The sequence below is a fragment of the Cebus imitator genome, unplaced genomic scaffold (assembly GCF_001604975.1).
Source record: "Cebus imitator isolate Cc_AM_T3 unplaced genomic scaffold, Cebus_imitator-1.0 Scaffold212, whole genome shotgun sequence".
Taxonomy (NCBI): domain Eukaryota; kingdom Metazoa; phylum Chordata; class Mammalia; order Primates; family Cebidae; genus Cebus; species Cebus imitator.
In genome coordinates, this window is record NW_016107527.1 from 3,596,804 (window position 1) to 3,613,042 (window position 16,239).

General features: G+C 44.2%; 1 protein-coding gene across 2 annotated transcripts in view; it reads left to right on the plus strand.

Moving 5' to 3' along the window:
* The window catches only part of PLXNC1 (plexin C1), a 160,014-nt gene that overhangs the window by 105,542 nt on the left and 38,233 nt on the right, over nt 1-16,239 (plus strand). For both annotated transcript variants that reach the window (XM_017548650.2, XM_037745770.1), the window contains exons 16-21: nt 2,784-2,885; nt 3,189-3,292; nt 6,603-6,641; nt 6,874-6,998; nt 8,491-8,689; nt 12,826-12,972. In XM_017548650.2, coding sequence (XP_017404139.1) covers nt 2,784-2,885; nt 3,189-3,292; nt 6,603-6,641; nt 6,874-6,998; nt 8,491-8,689; nt 12,826-12,972 — 716 coding nt within the window. The remainder of the gene's footprint in view (nt 1-2,783; nt 2,886-3,188; nt 3,293-6,602; nt 6,642-6,873; nt 6,999-8,490; nt 8,690-12,825; nt 12,973-16,239) is intronic.

Consider the following 16,239-nt stretch of genomic DNA (forward strand, 5'->3'; position numbering starts at 1 on the left):
CACACTGAGGTCTTTCTAAACATTTCCTTTGACCGGGTGCAGTGGTTCACGTCTATAATCCCAGCACTTTGGGAGGCTGACGAAGGGAGATCACCTGAGGTCAGGAGTTGGAGATCAGCCTGGCCAACGTGATGAAACCCCATCTCCACTAAAAATACAAAAATTAGCTGGGCATGGTGGCAGGCGCCTGTAATCCCAGCTACTCAGGATGCTAAGGCAGGGAGAATTGCTTGAACCCAGAAGGCTGAGGTTGCGGTGAGCCGAGATCACACCACTGCACTCCAGCCTGGGCGACAGGGCAAGACTCCATCTCAAAGAAAAACAAAAACAAAAACAAAAAAAACGCAAGGAAATAAACAACAAAAAAATTTTTTTTAAGGATGCTTCGTTAATAGAAGACTGGGTTACATAGATAGTATCTTGGGATTTGAGGGATATAATCAACTTTTTTTCTCCATTCCTTCAAATTGTGATACAAACGTTCATTTATATCATTCCCTAAGAACTTCTCTGGGATTTGGGGCTCCCTGGACTTGGTTATTTCATCCTGATCACCCTGCCATCTGCCACCGCAGTCTCATCCCAGCCTTGATTTTTCTGGGAAGAACCACACTCTGGAAGTGTGGTCATGCCTGGGCATAGTGGCACATGCCTTTAGTTCCAACACTTGGGAGGCCGAGGCAGGAGGATTGTATAAGCCTATGAGTTTGAGGTAACAGTGAGCTATGATCATGCTGCTGCATGCCAGCCTGGACAACAGAGTGAGGCCATGTGTCTAAAAAAATAAATCTTTTTTAAAAAAACAGAAGTGTGATCTGTGTCATCTCTTAAGGTGGTCCCAGGCTCATCCACACACAGTGAGCCCGTGGTGGTTGCTCACTGGCTAAATCTGGCCTGCCAATATGTTTGTTTCACCCATGTAGCATTTTCTAAAACCATTAAGTAGCTTACTAGTGATTCACATTTTGAAACGTCTCTTGAAAATGTGAAAGATTCAGATCATTGGATCCCAATTTTTCTGTAGCATCAGTTTATTAGAGCTGAGTGGCAGCTATGCCCTTGAGAGAGGGAATGTGCTCCCTGAGTTTTGACCACAGTTGCCACCACTCCATATTGTCTCCATCCAGGCCATTTAACTCATGTATATACCTGATTTCTGCAGCTATTTCGTTTGCGACTCTGGTTCTGAGCTGTTTGTCACTTCAAGTCTATTTCCTCTGACCCTTCTTTGAAAAAGGAACTCTTCTCCACCAACAAATAGCACTTCGTAGTTCTTGATTTAACGTAGGTATTGCCCTTCTGAAATTGAGGGCTAGTAGAGGCATTGCCAGTGTCTCCTTCCATACACTCATCTATTCATTCATTCATCGCTGCATCTATTTACCTTATGTTCATCGAGCACCTGTTATGTTGCTGATAACTGTGCAAGTCTCTGGAGCTATAGAAAATGAGCCTTTGCGTGCACAAGCCAGTGTTGCTCAAACTGAGGCCTGAGGAACAATGCTCCCAAGCGATGCTCCTGGAAAAATGGGTTCCATGGTCAAGTAAGTTTGGGAATCACTACATATACCACCCTTTCTTAGATATGCACAATGCATGTTAAGACTGTTGGCTTTATGAAGTAGTCCAGTGAAGAAACGTATGTTTCCTCTAGCATCATTTAGACCTGTTGGTAGCAGAGCTCCTCTATTATGTCATTTGTTTCTTTCCTTTTTTTTTTTTTTTTAAAAAAGGGTCTCACTGGTTTGCCCAGGCTGAGTGCAGTGACAGAATCACAGCTCACCGCAGCCTTGACCTCACAGGCTCAAACGATCCTCTTACCTCAGCCTCCCAAGTAGCTGGGACTCCAGGCATGTGCCATCACACCCAGCTAACTATTTTTTGTAGAAGCAGGGTCTTTCTCTGTTGCCCAGGCTGATCTCAAACCCCCCTGGCCTCAAGCCATGCTCCCATCTCAGCCTCTCAAAGTGCTGGAATTACAGACGTGAGCCACCGCACCTGGCTGTAATTTGTCTAAGTGAGGAGAAGCTTCCGAGAATAGTAACGATGGTTGGTTGTTGAATACCTATACTTTTAAATAATCTGTTCTTAATGCTTTCTGTGAGCTACTTCTTTTCATCCTCCCAGCATCATAGTGAGACAGGCACTCTTAGAGAGAAGGCAGTCAGGCACAGAGACGCTGAGGAACTTAACCCAGGTCACACGTGGACCCAAGCACCGAATTGGGTCGGTTTACGGCCTCTGCCGCACAGTTCAAGGCAATATGGAGATACAGAGTTCCCTGTGGCTCGCTCATCATGTCACCCCATTAGCTGTATGCAGGCTTGGCTCATGTAGTCAACTATGGATCTGCAGTTCCTTTCTGCACTTGCAGCACAACTTTATTTCTCCAGGGATGCTTACAAACATTCAGAAACTATGGAACGACGCAAGTGGCTGCAGCTGTGGGGAATCTTGGCTTGTTTCATTACGTTTCAGCCACTGGGATCTTTGGCTATAAGTGAAGGTTATTTGGTTTAGCTTTCACTTGTAAAATGAGTAAGGCTTTGTTTTTTCTCTGTTGCATTTTAGCATCTTCCTCTTTAGAGTGACCCCTCACTGGGAAGTTTTCTTTTTTATAAGATCCAGCTCTTTAATGCTATGTTCTAGTCTCATTCTAGCTCTTGCTCTCTGTCCCTCTATGTTTTGGTTTTGGTTTTTTAAGAGCTGTAAAGTTTGCTCTTTGTTTTCATTTTTTATTTTTGAGTTAACATGTCCCTCTGATGCCCATCCCTGTCTCTTAGCGGCCGTGGGGGTGACCAGGCACAAATCGAAGGAGCTGAGTCGCAAACAGAGTCAACAACTAGAATTGCTGGAAAGCGAGCTCCGGAAAGAGATACGTGACGGTAGGCTCCAAAATTGTATTTGTAGAAAAACAAGGCTGTTATATTTATATTTTTATTTTTTGCCCTTACATGGAGGTGGCCACAGTAATGAGAACTGTTTGTATGACAGAAGACAACAGGACAGCAGGGCCTGGGCCTGGCTTTGTGTTTTATTTCAGCTCTTCTCTGCAGCCAAACAAGTCATTATCTATTGTTTCTTCTTTAATGAAAACCAAGGTCATACTCTGTGTTAGACAAAACACCAGAAGATCTTATCCATTGTTTGCTGAGTTAAAATACTGCTCTTGGGATTCTGTTTTGCAGGCTTTGCTGAGCTGCAGATGGATAAATTGGATGTGGTGGATAGTTTTGGAACTGTTCCCTTCCTTGACTACAAACATTTTGCTCTGAGAACTTTCTTCCCCGAGGTAAGAGAGCATTGATCATATTCCTAAGGTTGAGTCTTGAATAATAATGAAGCTGCTTGTTGCTTTTGTCAAAATGAGTGTTTGCTTCCAAGGCAACTATAGATAATGTGCTTGGTACAAAATAATGGCTTAAGTTTGAGCCGAGCAGGGAGGAGGGTAATTATTAATTGCATTGATTAGGGTATAAAGCAGTGATGGGTCACTGGTGATTACTCTTAATCCAGTAACAAAAACCTAGGAGGGACAGAAGCTCAGAGTGATGATTTTGCTTTCCTTTACTCCCAATGTAGAACTGAACGTGTAGCTGGGAAGTGAGCTAGTTTATTTAAAAATCAATAAATTGTGAGCTAGCCAATTTGTTGTGTTTATCTGCATGACTTACATTGCAGCAACTAGATTATTCACTATTACTTCTCAATTGGAAAGGAAAAATACCACCGGTCAAAAGGAAAGAAAGTAGACATGGATGGAACTGGAGTTGAAAACAGGCATTTTAGCCATGTAGAGTTCTTAGGGTTCTCTTCAGTGGTTTTTCTTTAGCTGCACAGTTTGTGTCATCCTCATTTGGTAGACGTAGGTGCACGAACTGCTTAATTCATTTGTTCTAGGGCTCAGAGGAATCATCTACTTAACCCTTTGGGTTGCTGGTCTTACCTATGTTTTCACGCCTCCATTTTCTCACCCACTCACTCAGCCCTCTCCATGTACCCTCCCAAGTCTTTGGCGAGGTACACTCATCCTTTGCATTGTCACCAGCACGTCCTGGTACCCCAGCTCCGCCATATTGCCTTTTTGTTTTTTTTTTTTCGGTCTGATGACCACATAGAGGCCCAACCTCTTAAACACATCAATACCAATGATCGCATTTCAATCTAGACTTCTAAGCAATGGCTGAAATCTCTCCAGGCCAAAGGAGAGTTTGTATTACCTTACCAGAAGCTTCTCTGCAAAAACTGGCCAGAAGCCTAGAGTTCAGAAACCCAGACACACACAGTAAGCAGTTTCCAGCTTCTCTATAATTCTAGAAGCGGACACCACAATATGTAATGCAGGGTCTGGAGGTTGGAATGCCTCCATAAAATACCTGCCATATTTTTTTTGGTCCAAGCCTCAGTGTTATAAATCAAGAAGGCCGTAAACAAGACTTCAGCTTTTTGTGCTGGTGAGGTTTCCCTTAACTTACCCTCCAAGAGTACCAGGCACTGAGACCTGCCATTTGCCACCTCATCCATTTCTATGGCAGAACACCGCCTGGGGAGGGGGAATTCAATTCCCCGAATCAGGATGACTCTGCACGGCCTCCGCAAAGGTTGCATCACAAGTCCTATTTCCGAGCTATCTGAGATCCCCATTAAGAATTTAAAAGCAATAAAATAACGGAGATTTTTGACTATCAACATGAATGCTGTGTGGGCTTTTACAGTTAATGATTGCCCTTGAGTGCTGAATAGAGTAATCTGTGGACTGAAAAAAGAAATGTTATCTTCTATATTTGGTAATCAAGAACAAGATAGAGTAATGAACGTAAAGGAACACTGTTGCAAGTTGAATGTTTCAAAAAATAAAATAAAATAAAATCCCAGGAACAATGCTACCTTATTTTAGGATAGGAGAGATAGTTGCAAAGGAGCCAAACTGATTTAACTTGGTGTTATGTATAACGTTGAAAAGCAACTGGGAAAACCATAAAAATTGAAGTCAGAAGTTGTTTAAAGGAGAGAACCCAGTAGAAAGCCTGCATAAATTTGTCAGAAGCCTTTCAAGAAGATCTAAGTCAAAATTGAATTTATAATAATTAAGAAAAGATAGAACAGGGAAACACACCCTAAGAAGACAGTGCCACTTGAAATGCATTCCAGGCTGCAGATAAGTCCTGGTATTAATCAGGCTCTTTATGGATTGATCGGAAGCCAAATCTTCTAGGCCTGGAGGTTGGGGGGCACAGGGGGGAGGAATTGGGTGATCCGCACCTACAAGAAAGCAACAGGCAAAATCCAGAGGAGCTGGTAGGTTCTCAAAGGAGGCCAAGGTTCTTTGCTCTGCCTGTTGGCTTTTAAAGCCTTGCTTTTTATTATATTGACTCTTCTTTGCTTCGCATAAAATAGGAGAAGAAATAAGGGTAAGCAGAATTGCTTGAAGAGCGTTTTTGTATTTAAGGTTAAGAATCCACCTGTTTCCCTTGTCCATTTACATGAAGTTGGTTCAGCAGAAAAATATTAAGAACTAGAAAATGCAAACCTAGGGTCTGGGTTTGTTGTTGTTGTTGTTGTTGTTGTTTTGGGTTTTTTTTGCTTTTTACTAGGGGAGGATATGGCCAAAATAGTTTCAGGTCTTTTGCTTGGGCTAGCAAATTTGAAACTATGAAGCAAAATTCTTTACAGAAGAATTTTACTTCACAAGATACAAAATTAGGTCAAAGTTTCAACTATTGTCAAAAAAGAAGAAAAACCTGAATGTTTTGAGTTTAGCATCTCATTCTGTTGACTCAAAGTATTGCTTAACATACTTTTAAAGTTTAACCATTAATTGTAATAAGATTTTTGATGTACTACACACCCTCACATTTTGAAGTTTATATTCCAGAGCTACCTAGCATTTAGAAACCAATGGGTAATAGCATTGCGGTCTCTAGTTTTCTATAAATTAGGAATAAAACCAATAATAACTGACACGGGGCACTTACTCGGAACCCATTTTATTTTCACACTAAACCTCTCAGGTGGGAACCATTATTGTCCCCATTTCAGAGAAGAGGCAAGTCAGACACAGAGAGGTTAAGAACACATCCCAAGTCATGTGACCAGTATGTGATTAAAGCCAGGACTGGAACCCAAGTAGTCTGGTCCAGATTGTACGCTGTTAACTACCCCTGTCTTCAATACCATTGTGCATTGAAATAGTAGATGCCACTTAGCTAAGACTTGTAAAACTTAGCAACAGAATTTAGTCTTTATCTTTAGAAGGTGAATTGCTTGAACGGTGGTCTGACATTTGCACCCAATCTCCATCAATGGCCCCTTCTTTAAATCATTTCTTCTAAAATGTGAGGCGATACCACCACCTACCAAAACTGAGACTGATGCCATGATAATTCTTCTTCTTAGAGGCTTTCAGAATTCAGTGGCATTTCTTGAGGGCTGAATAATTATTTGTGTATTAGAGAATACGCAGCCACCACAAACCAGAGGCTCTTCAGATTAGCAAATAGTGTCTCTACTTTATTAAAAAACGGACTTCGGTATTATAACAAAAATACACTCTTCATTTCCTTTGGATGTTATGAATAATAAAAGTGTCTCCTTCCTCTCAGTCAGGTGGCTTCACTCACATCTTCACTGAAGATATGCATGTAAGTCTCTGCGTTTTCATTTTTAGCCCAGTGACTGCTGATGTTCATAGTGTTATCATCTTCATTATCATCTCCATTATTATTAGTTTGAATTTTTATTGTGGGTTTTTTGGGATCATGAATTCAATATTAAATAATTCATTGTCTTGGAGAACCCATTGTGGAGCTACTTTCTAACTTTAAACTTGTGCGTGATTTTGTATTACACTATATTTCTTTTTCTTTTTTTCAGAGCAGAGACGCCAGTGACAAGAATGAAAGCCTCACAGCTTTGGATGCCCTAATCTGTAATAAAAGCTTTCTTGTTACTGTCATCCACACCCTTGAAAAGCAGAAGAACTTTTCAGTGAAGGACAGGTATTAGTCCATGTTTTGATGTTTTCAAAGCCTTTAAGAAGAGAAAATCAGGCCGGGTATGGTGGCTTATGCCTGTAATCCCAGCATTTTTGGGAGGCCAGGGTGGGCAGATCACTTAAGGATAGGAGTTCAACACCAGACTGACCAACATAGCAAAAACTTGTCTCTACAAAAAAAAAAAAAAAAAAAAAAAAAAAATAAAAAAAAAAAAAAAAAAAAAAAAAAAAAAGGGAAATCAAACCTAAGTCTCGTATTTTATTTCCGAACCACTATCTGAACTTGATATCTTGAGATCTCACATGGACTTTTCCAAAGGCTATTTGATTGAGAGTTTATGTGGCCTTATCTCTGTGTTAGATCACACCACCCCAACACAGTTTTTTGTTTTTTGTTGGAGTCTCTGTGGCCCAGGCTGAAGTGTGGGATCATAGCTCACTGCAGCCTCAACCTCCTGGGCTCAAGCTGTCCTCTTGCCTCAGCCTCCCCAAGTAGCTGGAACTACAGGCGCATGCCACCACACCCAGCTAATGTATTGTTTTTGTTGTTGTGGTAGAGATGGGGTCTTGCTATATTGCCCAGGCTGGTCTCAAACTCCTGACCTCACACAGTACCCCTTCTGCAAGGATTACAAGCATAAGCCACTATGCCAAGCCCTTTTTCTTTTTTTTAATGTTGAGACAGGGTTTCACTGTGTTGCTGAGGCTGAATTCAAAACCTGGGCTCAAGTGATCCTGCTGCTTCAGCCCCCTGCCCCCAGCTCCCAACAGAGTCTATTCTGAAGACACACACATAACCCGCCCACTACCAGGTAACCCTGAAAAACCCCAACACAAAAAAAAACCCCACATAAATTCTTTTTTTTTCCTTTCAAGACGGAGTCTTGTGCTGTTGCCCAGGTTGAAGTGCAATGACACAACCTTGGCTCACTGCAACCTCCACCTCCCGGGTTCAAGCAATTCTCCTGCCTCAGTCTCCCCAGTAGCTGGGATCACAGAAGCGTGCCACCACACCTGGATAATTTTTGTATTTTTAGTAGAGACAGGGTTTCACCACATTGGCCAGGCTGGTCTCGAACTCCTGATCTCAGGTAATCCACCTGCCTCAGACTCCCAAAGTGTTGGGATTACAGGTGTGAGCCACTGCACCCGGCACATAAATTCTTAATCAAAAAGCAGAAGTGTTATTTTTTATTTTTAAAACATCCTGAAACTTTGGAAGACTCACTTCTTGTTACCACTCTAGTTTAAATGCTGAAAACACAGAAAAGGTTCTAGAGATAGAAGTGGTTAGAATCTAAACATTAAAAAAAAAAAGCTCCCAACCCATCAGGACAGCTCTCTGCCCTGCCCTCCGCTGTCCTGTCCTGCCCTGACCTTCCCTGCCCTGTCCTTCCCTGCCCTGCCCTGCCCTGCCAGTGAGCTTCCATGGCAACTCCCATCAGTGTCCAGCCAGGCCTGCAGTCCATAGTTCACCCAGCTCTCTTTTTCAACAGGTGTCTGTTTGCCTCCTTCCTGACCATTGCACTGCAAACCAAGCTGGTCTACCTGACCAGCATCCTGGAGGTGCTGACCAGGGACTTGATGGAACAGTCTAGCAACATACAACCTAAACTCATGCTGAGACGCACGGAGTCCGTGGTCGAAAAACTCCTCACAAACTGGATGTCTGTCTGCCTTTCTGGTTTCCTCCGGGTAAGTGTCACATCCCTCAGCAGTGTCAGAGGTAAGACAATAGGCAGTTATTTTTAGCGACTCTGATACCTTTGCCAGGATAAATCCTGAATGCTCGGCGGTGTCAGCATTTAACCATGTTTTGTCTTGGTCCTTACCCGGAACAGAGAGAAAGTAAACATTGTTTTTGCTGCAACTGGCCTATGCAAATGTAATTCATTTAGAATTTCCTCAGGTGAGACTTTTCAAGTGGGTTCACCTTCTCACATCGATTCAAACCCAGAGCCCAGTCGGCCCATTTAAGAAAAGGTGTTGAGAAAAGGGAATATTTCAAACACCGAAGAGAACACACTGTTCTGTGCCCTCTGAAGCGCTGTAGAAACACCCATTACCCACCGACGTGCGGCAGGCTCACTGCAGTCAGTTCCTACCAGTCATTCTGCGTTAAAGCTGGTCTCCAAAGAGCTGCCTCCCCTGGAGCTTGCTTTGTCGGAGTTACCTGTGAATGTGGTTGTAATCTAATTGAACTTTAAAATCTTTTCAAATGCAAACTTCCTATAGATTCCAGGGGTGAAGAGAGTGGGCTCTAGAGTCCACTACTGGATCTGAATCTAGACTTCCCCACTTACTTGGCTTTATAACTTAGAGAGCTGGAAGATTTTAGGACTGTTTTGAAGCACAGGTGAGAAAACATAGGCAATTGTTTAGCACTGAGGAAGGCTCCAGAAATGTTGGCCATTACTATTATAAAATATTAATGTGAAAAGAAGGGCGTCCTGTTGAACCTGATCTTCACTCAGCCCTCTGAGGCCCCTGGTACAGAAGATTCTTATCCTTTCATTGTGCCAGCCATCCGGATCCCAGCAAAACTGCATAATGGTGTATTTGTAGCTAGTTCCAAAATCTAATTAAACTTTGAATAAGATACACCGCTATGCCACAGGTTTTAACAGTGCTACTTAAGTGTAGCTCCAGCAGCAGCACTTTAAATAGACTGTGCTTAGTTTAATGTTTAATGCAATCTTACCAGTAGATGCACAACCATTTTTTTTAAAATTTCTCACCAACCCCTTCCTCTCCCCAAGGCAATACCCATTTATTAAGATTAATGAAATCTGCCTGCTTCTCTGTTTACTTGGCATAAATCATCAGAGGCTTTGGGGAGTGTGGAGCCAGTTATTTCTGGGATGAATATTTTTTTGCTTCCCACTGTGGTTGCTTTTGCCACAACTGCTGCGAGATGGAGGCACCAGGATGCTCACCCGGTTCCCTGGTCTTGGTGTTCAAAGGCCAACTCCTGCCCCACCACAGTCCCACTGGATCAGAAGCTCTGGAAGTGGAGCCCAATAATCTGTGATTTTCACAAGTCCCTGGGTTAGTAGAGAGAGCACCAGACTAGGAGTCTTGGTTAGAAGCGGCAGGTTTGGGCTCTGAAATCATCTCAGCCCGGGTCAGCTGTGTGTCTCTGGGCATGGCTCTTTCCATCAGGGCATCTGTTTTCAATCCACCAAATGATGGGCGTGCGTGGGTATTGCCTTTAAATCCCTTTCCAGCTCTTTCTACTGGAGCTTGTGATTTCTAACTGTTCTTTCAAGGGCTTCTCTTGGGCATTAAAGGGGTGAGATGTTCAGAAAATCTGGGCTGCCAGCCCAAACGGCCTCCTTGAGCAAAGCATTCTGGGTCAAGATTTCACAGTGCTGATTCAAGAGCGTCTCGAGCACTCTGGGTGGTGAGGGGGCGGCACAGCTCGCCAGGAGGAAGTGGCATCCAGCCAGTCAGCGACACTTTCAGTGGAATAATTCCCGCTGGTGTGGGGGTCTGATGTCCCTCCACCAGGTGCTCAAGGGCATCAGGGACACCGACTCCTAGTCCTCCCAACCTACCCCACGGGTGTTTCGTGGGTGACAGCTCCGTGACCTCCAGGTAACTTCCCCTTCCAAGACGCCAAGGCTTTGGGGGTAAGATAATCATGCCTTTTATTGAATGTGCCAGACAGCATGGTAAGAGCTTTACCTGCGTTTTCTCATTTCATCCCCTTAAGGGTCCCGTGAGCTCAGTGTCTTCATGACCATTTTGCATATGGGGGAACTGGAACACAGAAGAGCTGTAACTCTCCCCAGGTCTCACTGCTACTGTGGGACAGCACCAGAGTCCGAGAGCTCTTAGCTACCCCGCTGTGCACTGAAAAGACGGCGTCTGCCCTGTTCTGTTACAGTGTGGAAGCCTGGCCCCTGGGGGAGGAGAGTCAGATATCCAGCAGCTGTGACTCGCCTAAAAGTTGTGTTCAGTGGTGACAAAGACACCTCATGGCCTTGTGATTCCCCAAATCAGCCACACATCAGAATCCTCCTCCAGCCCCACTTCCCCCTGCTCCTGCCCCGGGAAGGTATGAAAACTACAGATGCCCAGGCCTCATCTTCAGAGAGATGCCAGCTCTGTAGGTCTAGACAGGGGCCCAGGCATGTGAATATTTAACAGGAGCCCCAAGGGGTTCTGGTGCTTAACCAGGGTTAGACCCAGGAGCATGGGCAGAGTGTAGGGCCAGATGTTACTAACGCAGTCTAGCTACCCTCCAGCGAGTTCCTGACCACAGGACCCCTGAATCCAGAGCTGCCCCTTCACACATCCCCCGAGAGCGCACCTGGCCTCCCAACTCCAGCTCCTGCGGAAACAGGCAGCCCCTGTCCAAGGGTTCTCAGCCTCCCTCTGGTCTGTGCTAGGGAAAAAAGGTTCTAGTTTTGTGGTCAGGGCATTACTTGGGGTGGGGCGGTGGTGCAGGGAAAAGAGAGTGGTGAGGTTGTAAACCACTAAATAAAGGAAGTTTCTCATGAGAATTAAATGTCACGCACCAGGCCCCCTGCCCTCCCTACCTTGGAAATTTCTGAACATTCTACTTCTGCCCTGCACTGAGAGGAGACTCAAGGATGTATCATAGCAGGGACAGCAGCCTAAAGGGAGCTGCAAGGTGGCAAGAGGAAGCCTGGGGACTGGGGCAGGCAGATATTCCTGCAGCGAGTATAAAGGAAGGGATGGTTGGGGTGGGATCCCAAGAGACTTAAAGGATGTCTTAGGTAACTTACCTGCGCAAGGGAAAGCAGGTGAGATCCAGTGGCATCCCCCTTTCCCAGCCGGATGTGTCGCCTGTCAAGCTCGACTCTAACTGGCACTTCAAGCTCCAGCCACGGGACTGGCTTTTCATTATCACTAAAGCACTTTGACATCCTAGCCACGGTTCTTCCACCGCCACAGCGGCCTAATGTCCATTGATTATGGAAGGTTCGTTATTTAGCAAATACTCTACAGCTGACCCAGGGCTACGTGCCTTGTGGGGATGCGTTGGAAACAGAACACACAGCCTCCCACTTGAGGTGCTCAGAGTCCTTTGGAATACAGATGTCCAGGGCTGCAAATGTGAGCCATTTCTATCACAGCAGGGGAGGCAGCCCCACCCCCAGCCAGGAAAAATTTGAGGAAAGAGCCAATCAGGATGGGCGGAGTGTTTGGGAAAAACCATAGAGGAATTGGCTCTGGTTCAGGGAAAGAAGACGGAGTCCCTCTGGCCCAGCACCAGAAAGCACATCCAGGTGGGACTGTGTGCTGCGTGCCTGGGAACTGCCGGGGCTGGGCCTGGCCCATGGAAGAGACAAGGCTGCAAACTGTTGAACTGTGGGCCACTTCCTTTGTGAAGTGCTGTTAACACCAGATGACATTGTCTTTGGTAAATGTTTAAAATGTTCTTCCATTTATCCTGGTTACCACTTTTTATTTCTGGTTTGCTAAAAGGCGATTAAATACGAATGTAAACAAAGGTACACTCCCCACATCTAACTGTTCTTGGGCATTAACTCACTGATGGGCATTAGACTACCATACGTTAAGTTTAAACACAGAATAACAAGGGATACTGTGGGTACCGCACATTGCTGTGAATGTGCACGTGTGCAGACGTGCATTCGCAATGGAGAGAGGAGACAGTTTTCTGAGCTTTGCATCCAATGCCAAGTGGAGCCAAATGTATTTTCTTGAGAGTTTCATGTTGACTATTAGAAAACCCTCTCTCCTGTCTCCTGCCTTACTGCCATGAACAGAAACTTTAATTCTTTGGAAAGTACAGTGGATTCCACAGAAAGCTAACTATCACTTTGTGTCTTTTCAAGGAGACTGTTGGAGAGCCCTTCTATTTGCTGGTGACGACTCTGAACCAGAAAATTAACAAGGGTCCCGTGGATGTAATCACTTGCAAAGCCCTGTACACACTTAATGAAGACTGGCTGTTGTGGCAGGTTCCGGAATTCAGTACTGTGGTATGTTTTCTATAAAGCTCCCAGCCAAACTCCCAAATAAATCTGGGGAGGAATAGAGGGTGGGGGTGGGTCACTTACAGTGAAATGGTATCATTTCTACTGTAGGAGGCCCTGTAGCATTTAGTTAATTTAAAACAGTAGTCGATAAAAATATTAACACGTGTTCACATAATAGATTTTAATTACTGAGATTGGGGGAGAAAACATTGTAATGATGCCTGGGGTACTCATCAATTTCCAAAGATTTTAATATCAGGATTGCTTATAGCTTTCAGTGTTGTCAAAGGAAATGCAAAGTACTCCCTATTCAGCACTTATAATTGCAATCAGAATTTCTCAAATGGCTCTGCTCTGGGAAGACAATGTGTGAAGATATATTTCAACCAAATTGAGGCCGTCTTATTTTAGAACGATAACACAAGACAAATTCCACTTCGTTTCCCATGCAACGTGACGCCTTTACTTTATTTTCATGGATTAGTTACAAATGTTTGGTGTCATGCACTTAATGTACTGTGATCTCATAGATATTTTTAGAGGGACGCTGAAAATCACTACAGGAAGATGATTGCCTAGCTGCTGGAGGGTTTCACTCATTTGAAAATTTTTTAATTCATCGCCACCGCACCCACTCTGTGCCCTTCCTAAAAAAAGAAAGCAAGCCCAATTTGGGGCACATTCAGGAATTTCAGAGAGGGAGCCAAGCATTGAAAGGAACTGCAGAATTAGGAATTTTCTATGCTTTTTTGATAAGAGACTTGGAGAAGAGATTGCTGTGTTTTGGTTTGATCTTTAGCTTTATGAAGACTCTGGGCTTCTTCATGATCTCGTTAGTGGAGGAGGAAAAGATTACAGTGGGGTTTGGGAATTGCTAATTAAGAGAGCTGAGTCTCCTGTGGCTTCGCTTTGGAGGGTGGGGACTGCGGTATCATCCGGGAAGAATTCATTCCCTAATTGGAGAAGGCACCACGTTGCTGTGGACTGGGTTATGGTTAGATGCTCTGGTGGGAGATTAGTCCATAGGTCAGCTCTTTCGAGTTCTCTGCCACTGCCAGATGCAGCTCACCCCTCCACTGAAGATGATGCTCAGCTGAAAGTCAGCATTTCTCAGCCTTCTGAATTCTGTCAGTATACCCGTTTGCATCTGAGAGGCAATAGATTGGGGTGCAACGGTTTTCAGACTTTAGCATCTAGCAGAATTGCCCAGAAAGCTCGCTAAACGCCAACCAACTGCTAGGCAGCACACTGGAGTTTCTGATGCAGTAAATCCAGGATATGGCCCAAGAATTCGCTTCTCTAAGCGGCTTCCTGACGCTGTTGGTGCTGCTTGAGAACTATTGGTAGAGTGGTTAACAGCGTGGGCTCTGGGGCCAGACAGGTTTGAATCCTGCCTCTGCCACTGGCTAGCTGTGTGACATTGGGCAAGTTTCTAAACCTCTCTGTGCCTCATTCATTCTCCCTACATGTAAAATGAAAGTGATAGTTATGTTTCCTACTCTTCTCATGGGGTGTTTTGAGGATGAGGAGTGAGTATTATAAAAAGCATTTAGAACATTGCCTGGCACATGAGTGCTACCTAAAGCTTTATTCTATTTGATGCAGATCTCGCGGAACCCGTGTTTAAAATGCAGGTCCAAATATACCAGTGCCTGGGCTTTCCCTCGGGATTGACTGAATCAGAATCTCTGGGGATGGAGCCCAAGCATGGATATATTTTGTAAACCTTCCAGATAACTCTGATGTATGTTCAGCCTGGGCACCACTGGGTACCTTGGAGAACAAGAGACAAACTTTGCACAGGGCCTGTTGACTCACCTTTCACTGATCCTGAGCTTGTCATTCCTAACCTAGAAGATGTTCTGCTTTTGCTTTAAGATGTCTTAGAAGCCCCAAAGGTCCCCAAAGAGAAATATTTGCAAGTGAAATATAAGGGGAATCCTCCAGTATTTCACTTGCAAGACAACATCAGACCCAAACAGGAAGGATAGAAGATAGAGTTGGAATCCGGGAAGAAGTCAGATGCTTGAGGCAAGTTTTGAGGTTTGAAGCCTTTTCTAATGCTTTACATCTGAATGCGTTTTCTCCCTTTCATTTTGAAACATTATTTATTTCACAGTCAATTAAGACCATGTGTTTCTGATTTGTTAACACTCAGCTCATCATCAAAATGTTACTTGATGTTGAAGAAATTCATGTCGACTCTTGAATTTATTTTTTTTCTTTATAGCCCTTGGGGAAAAGGGTAATGGAAAATTACGATTTCAGAAATGCACATAAATCTTCCTTTTCAAATTCAGATTTGCTGGTACTTAGAGCTGAGCCTGGAAAAGGAATGGGCCACTTGTTTTTAGGGGCCTTGCCTTTAAAAATGATTGTTAGTGCCTCTCATGGGGCCTGGCCGAGCCCCCCTTTCGTGGTGGGTGGTTGTACTAGAAGCTACAGAGAAGGCACGTGATCTGGTCTATGCTTGTGTGACAAACTTAGAAGGTCAATATAAAAAATTTAAGGGTTTTCATTTCCTTTTAGGCATTTCCCTCAGCCTAAGCCACCATATTTCTAATTTTCTTCTTCCTCCCTTCCCTCCTCCCCCTCTTTTACACTTCCCCCCTCCACCCCTCCCAAGCATGTACACCCAGTTTTAGGACTTGATTTACCAAATTTGCCTGAGACAGTTTATGTAATTGAAAACCAGGTGTGGTGAACAAACTGGTTCTGTGTCTGTGTGTGCACGCGGGTGGTTGGGGGCAGGTTCTTTCAAGGAAAGGAAAGTCAGAAATCAAGAGCATCCTCACGAACCACTTGAAATGACAGAGCCTGGTGCCAAGGCAGGGACACGTTTGGAAAAAAGGCTCCCAAACTCGTGTTCAGCTAAATGCTCAGAGGCACAGCACCTCATATAGCAACCTAAAAGTTAGCTTTCACACCTCTCAGATGAGGATGTTTTCTCTCTGAGGTGTGGGGGGTTTTCTAGAACATAAAGGCATCTTGCCAATTTCTTATACATGGAATCATGATACTAACAAATGGGCCCTGGGAAGTAATGCTCTCTTCTTGCATATTGAGAAGAAAATTCCTCTGTCTTGCCAGAAATCCAAGCAAAGTCCCCTAGAGCCATGCTTACTCTATCCTTCTCTATCAAGGCATTCCAGGCTGGTGTTTAATGAGGCAGCAGTGAGACAGACTGCCCTGATATTGGCATCCTCCCTAATGTTAGCACCAAGGGTAAGGCTGTACACACACAGGACTTTAGTTTTCCTTAATATCTAG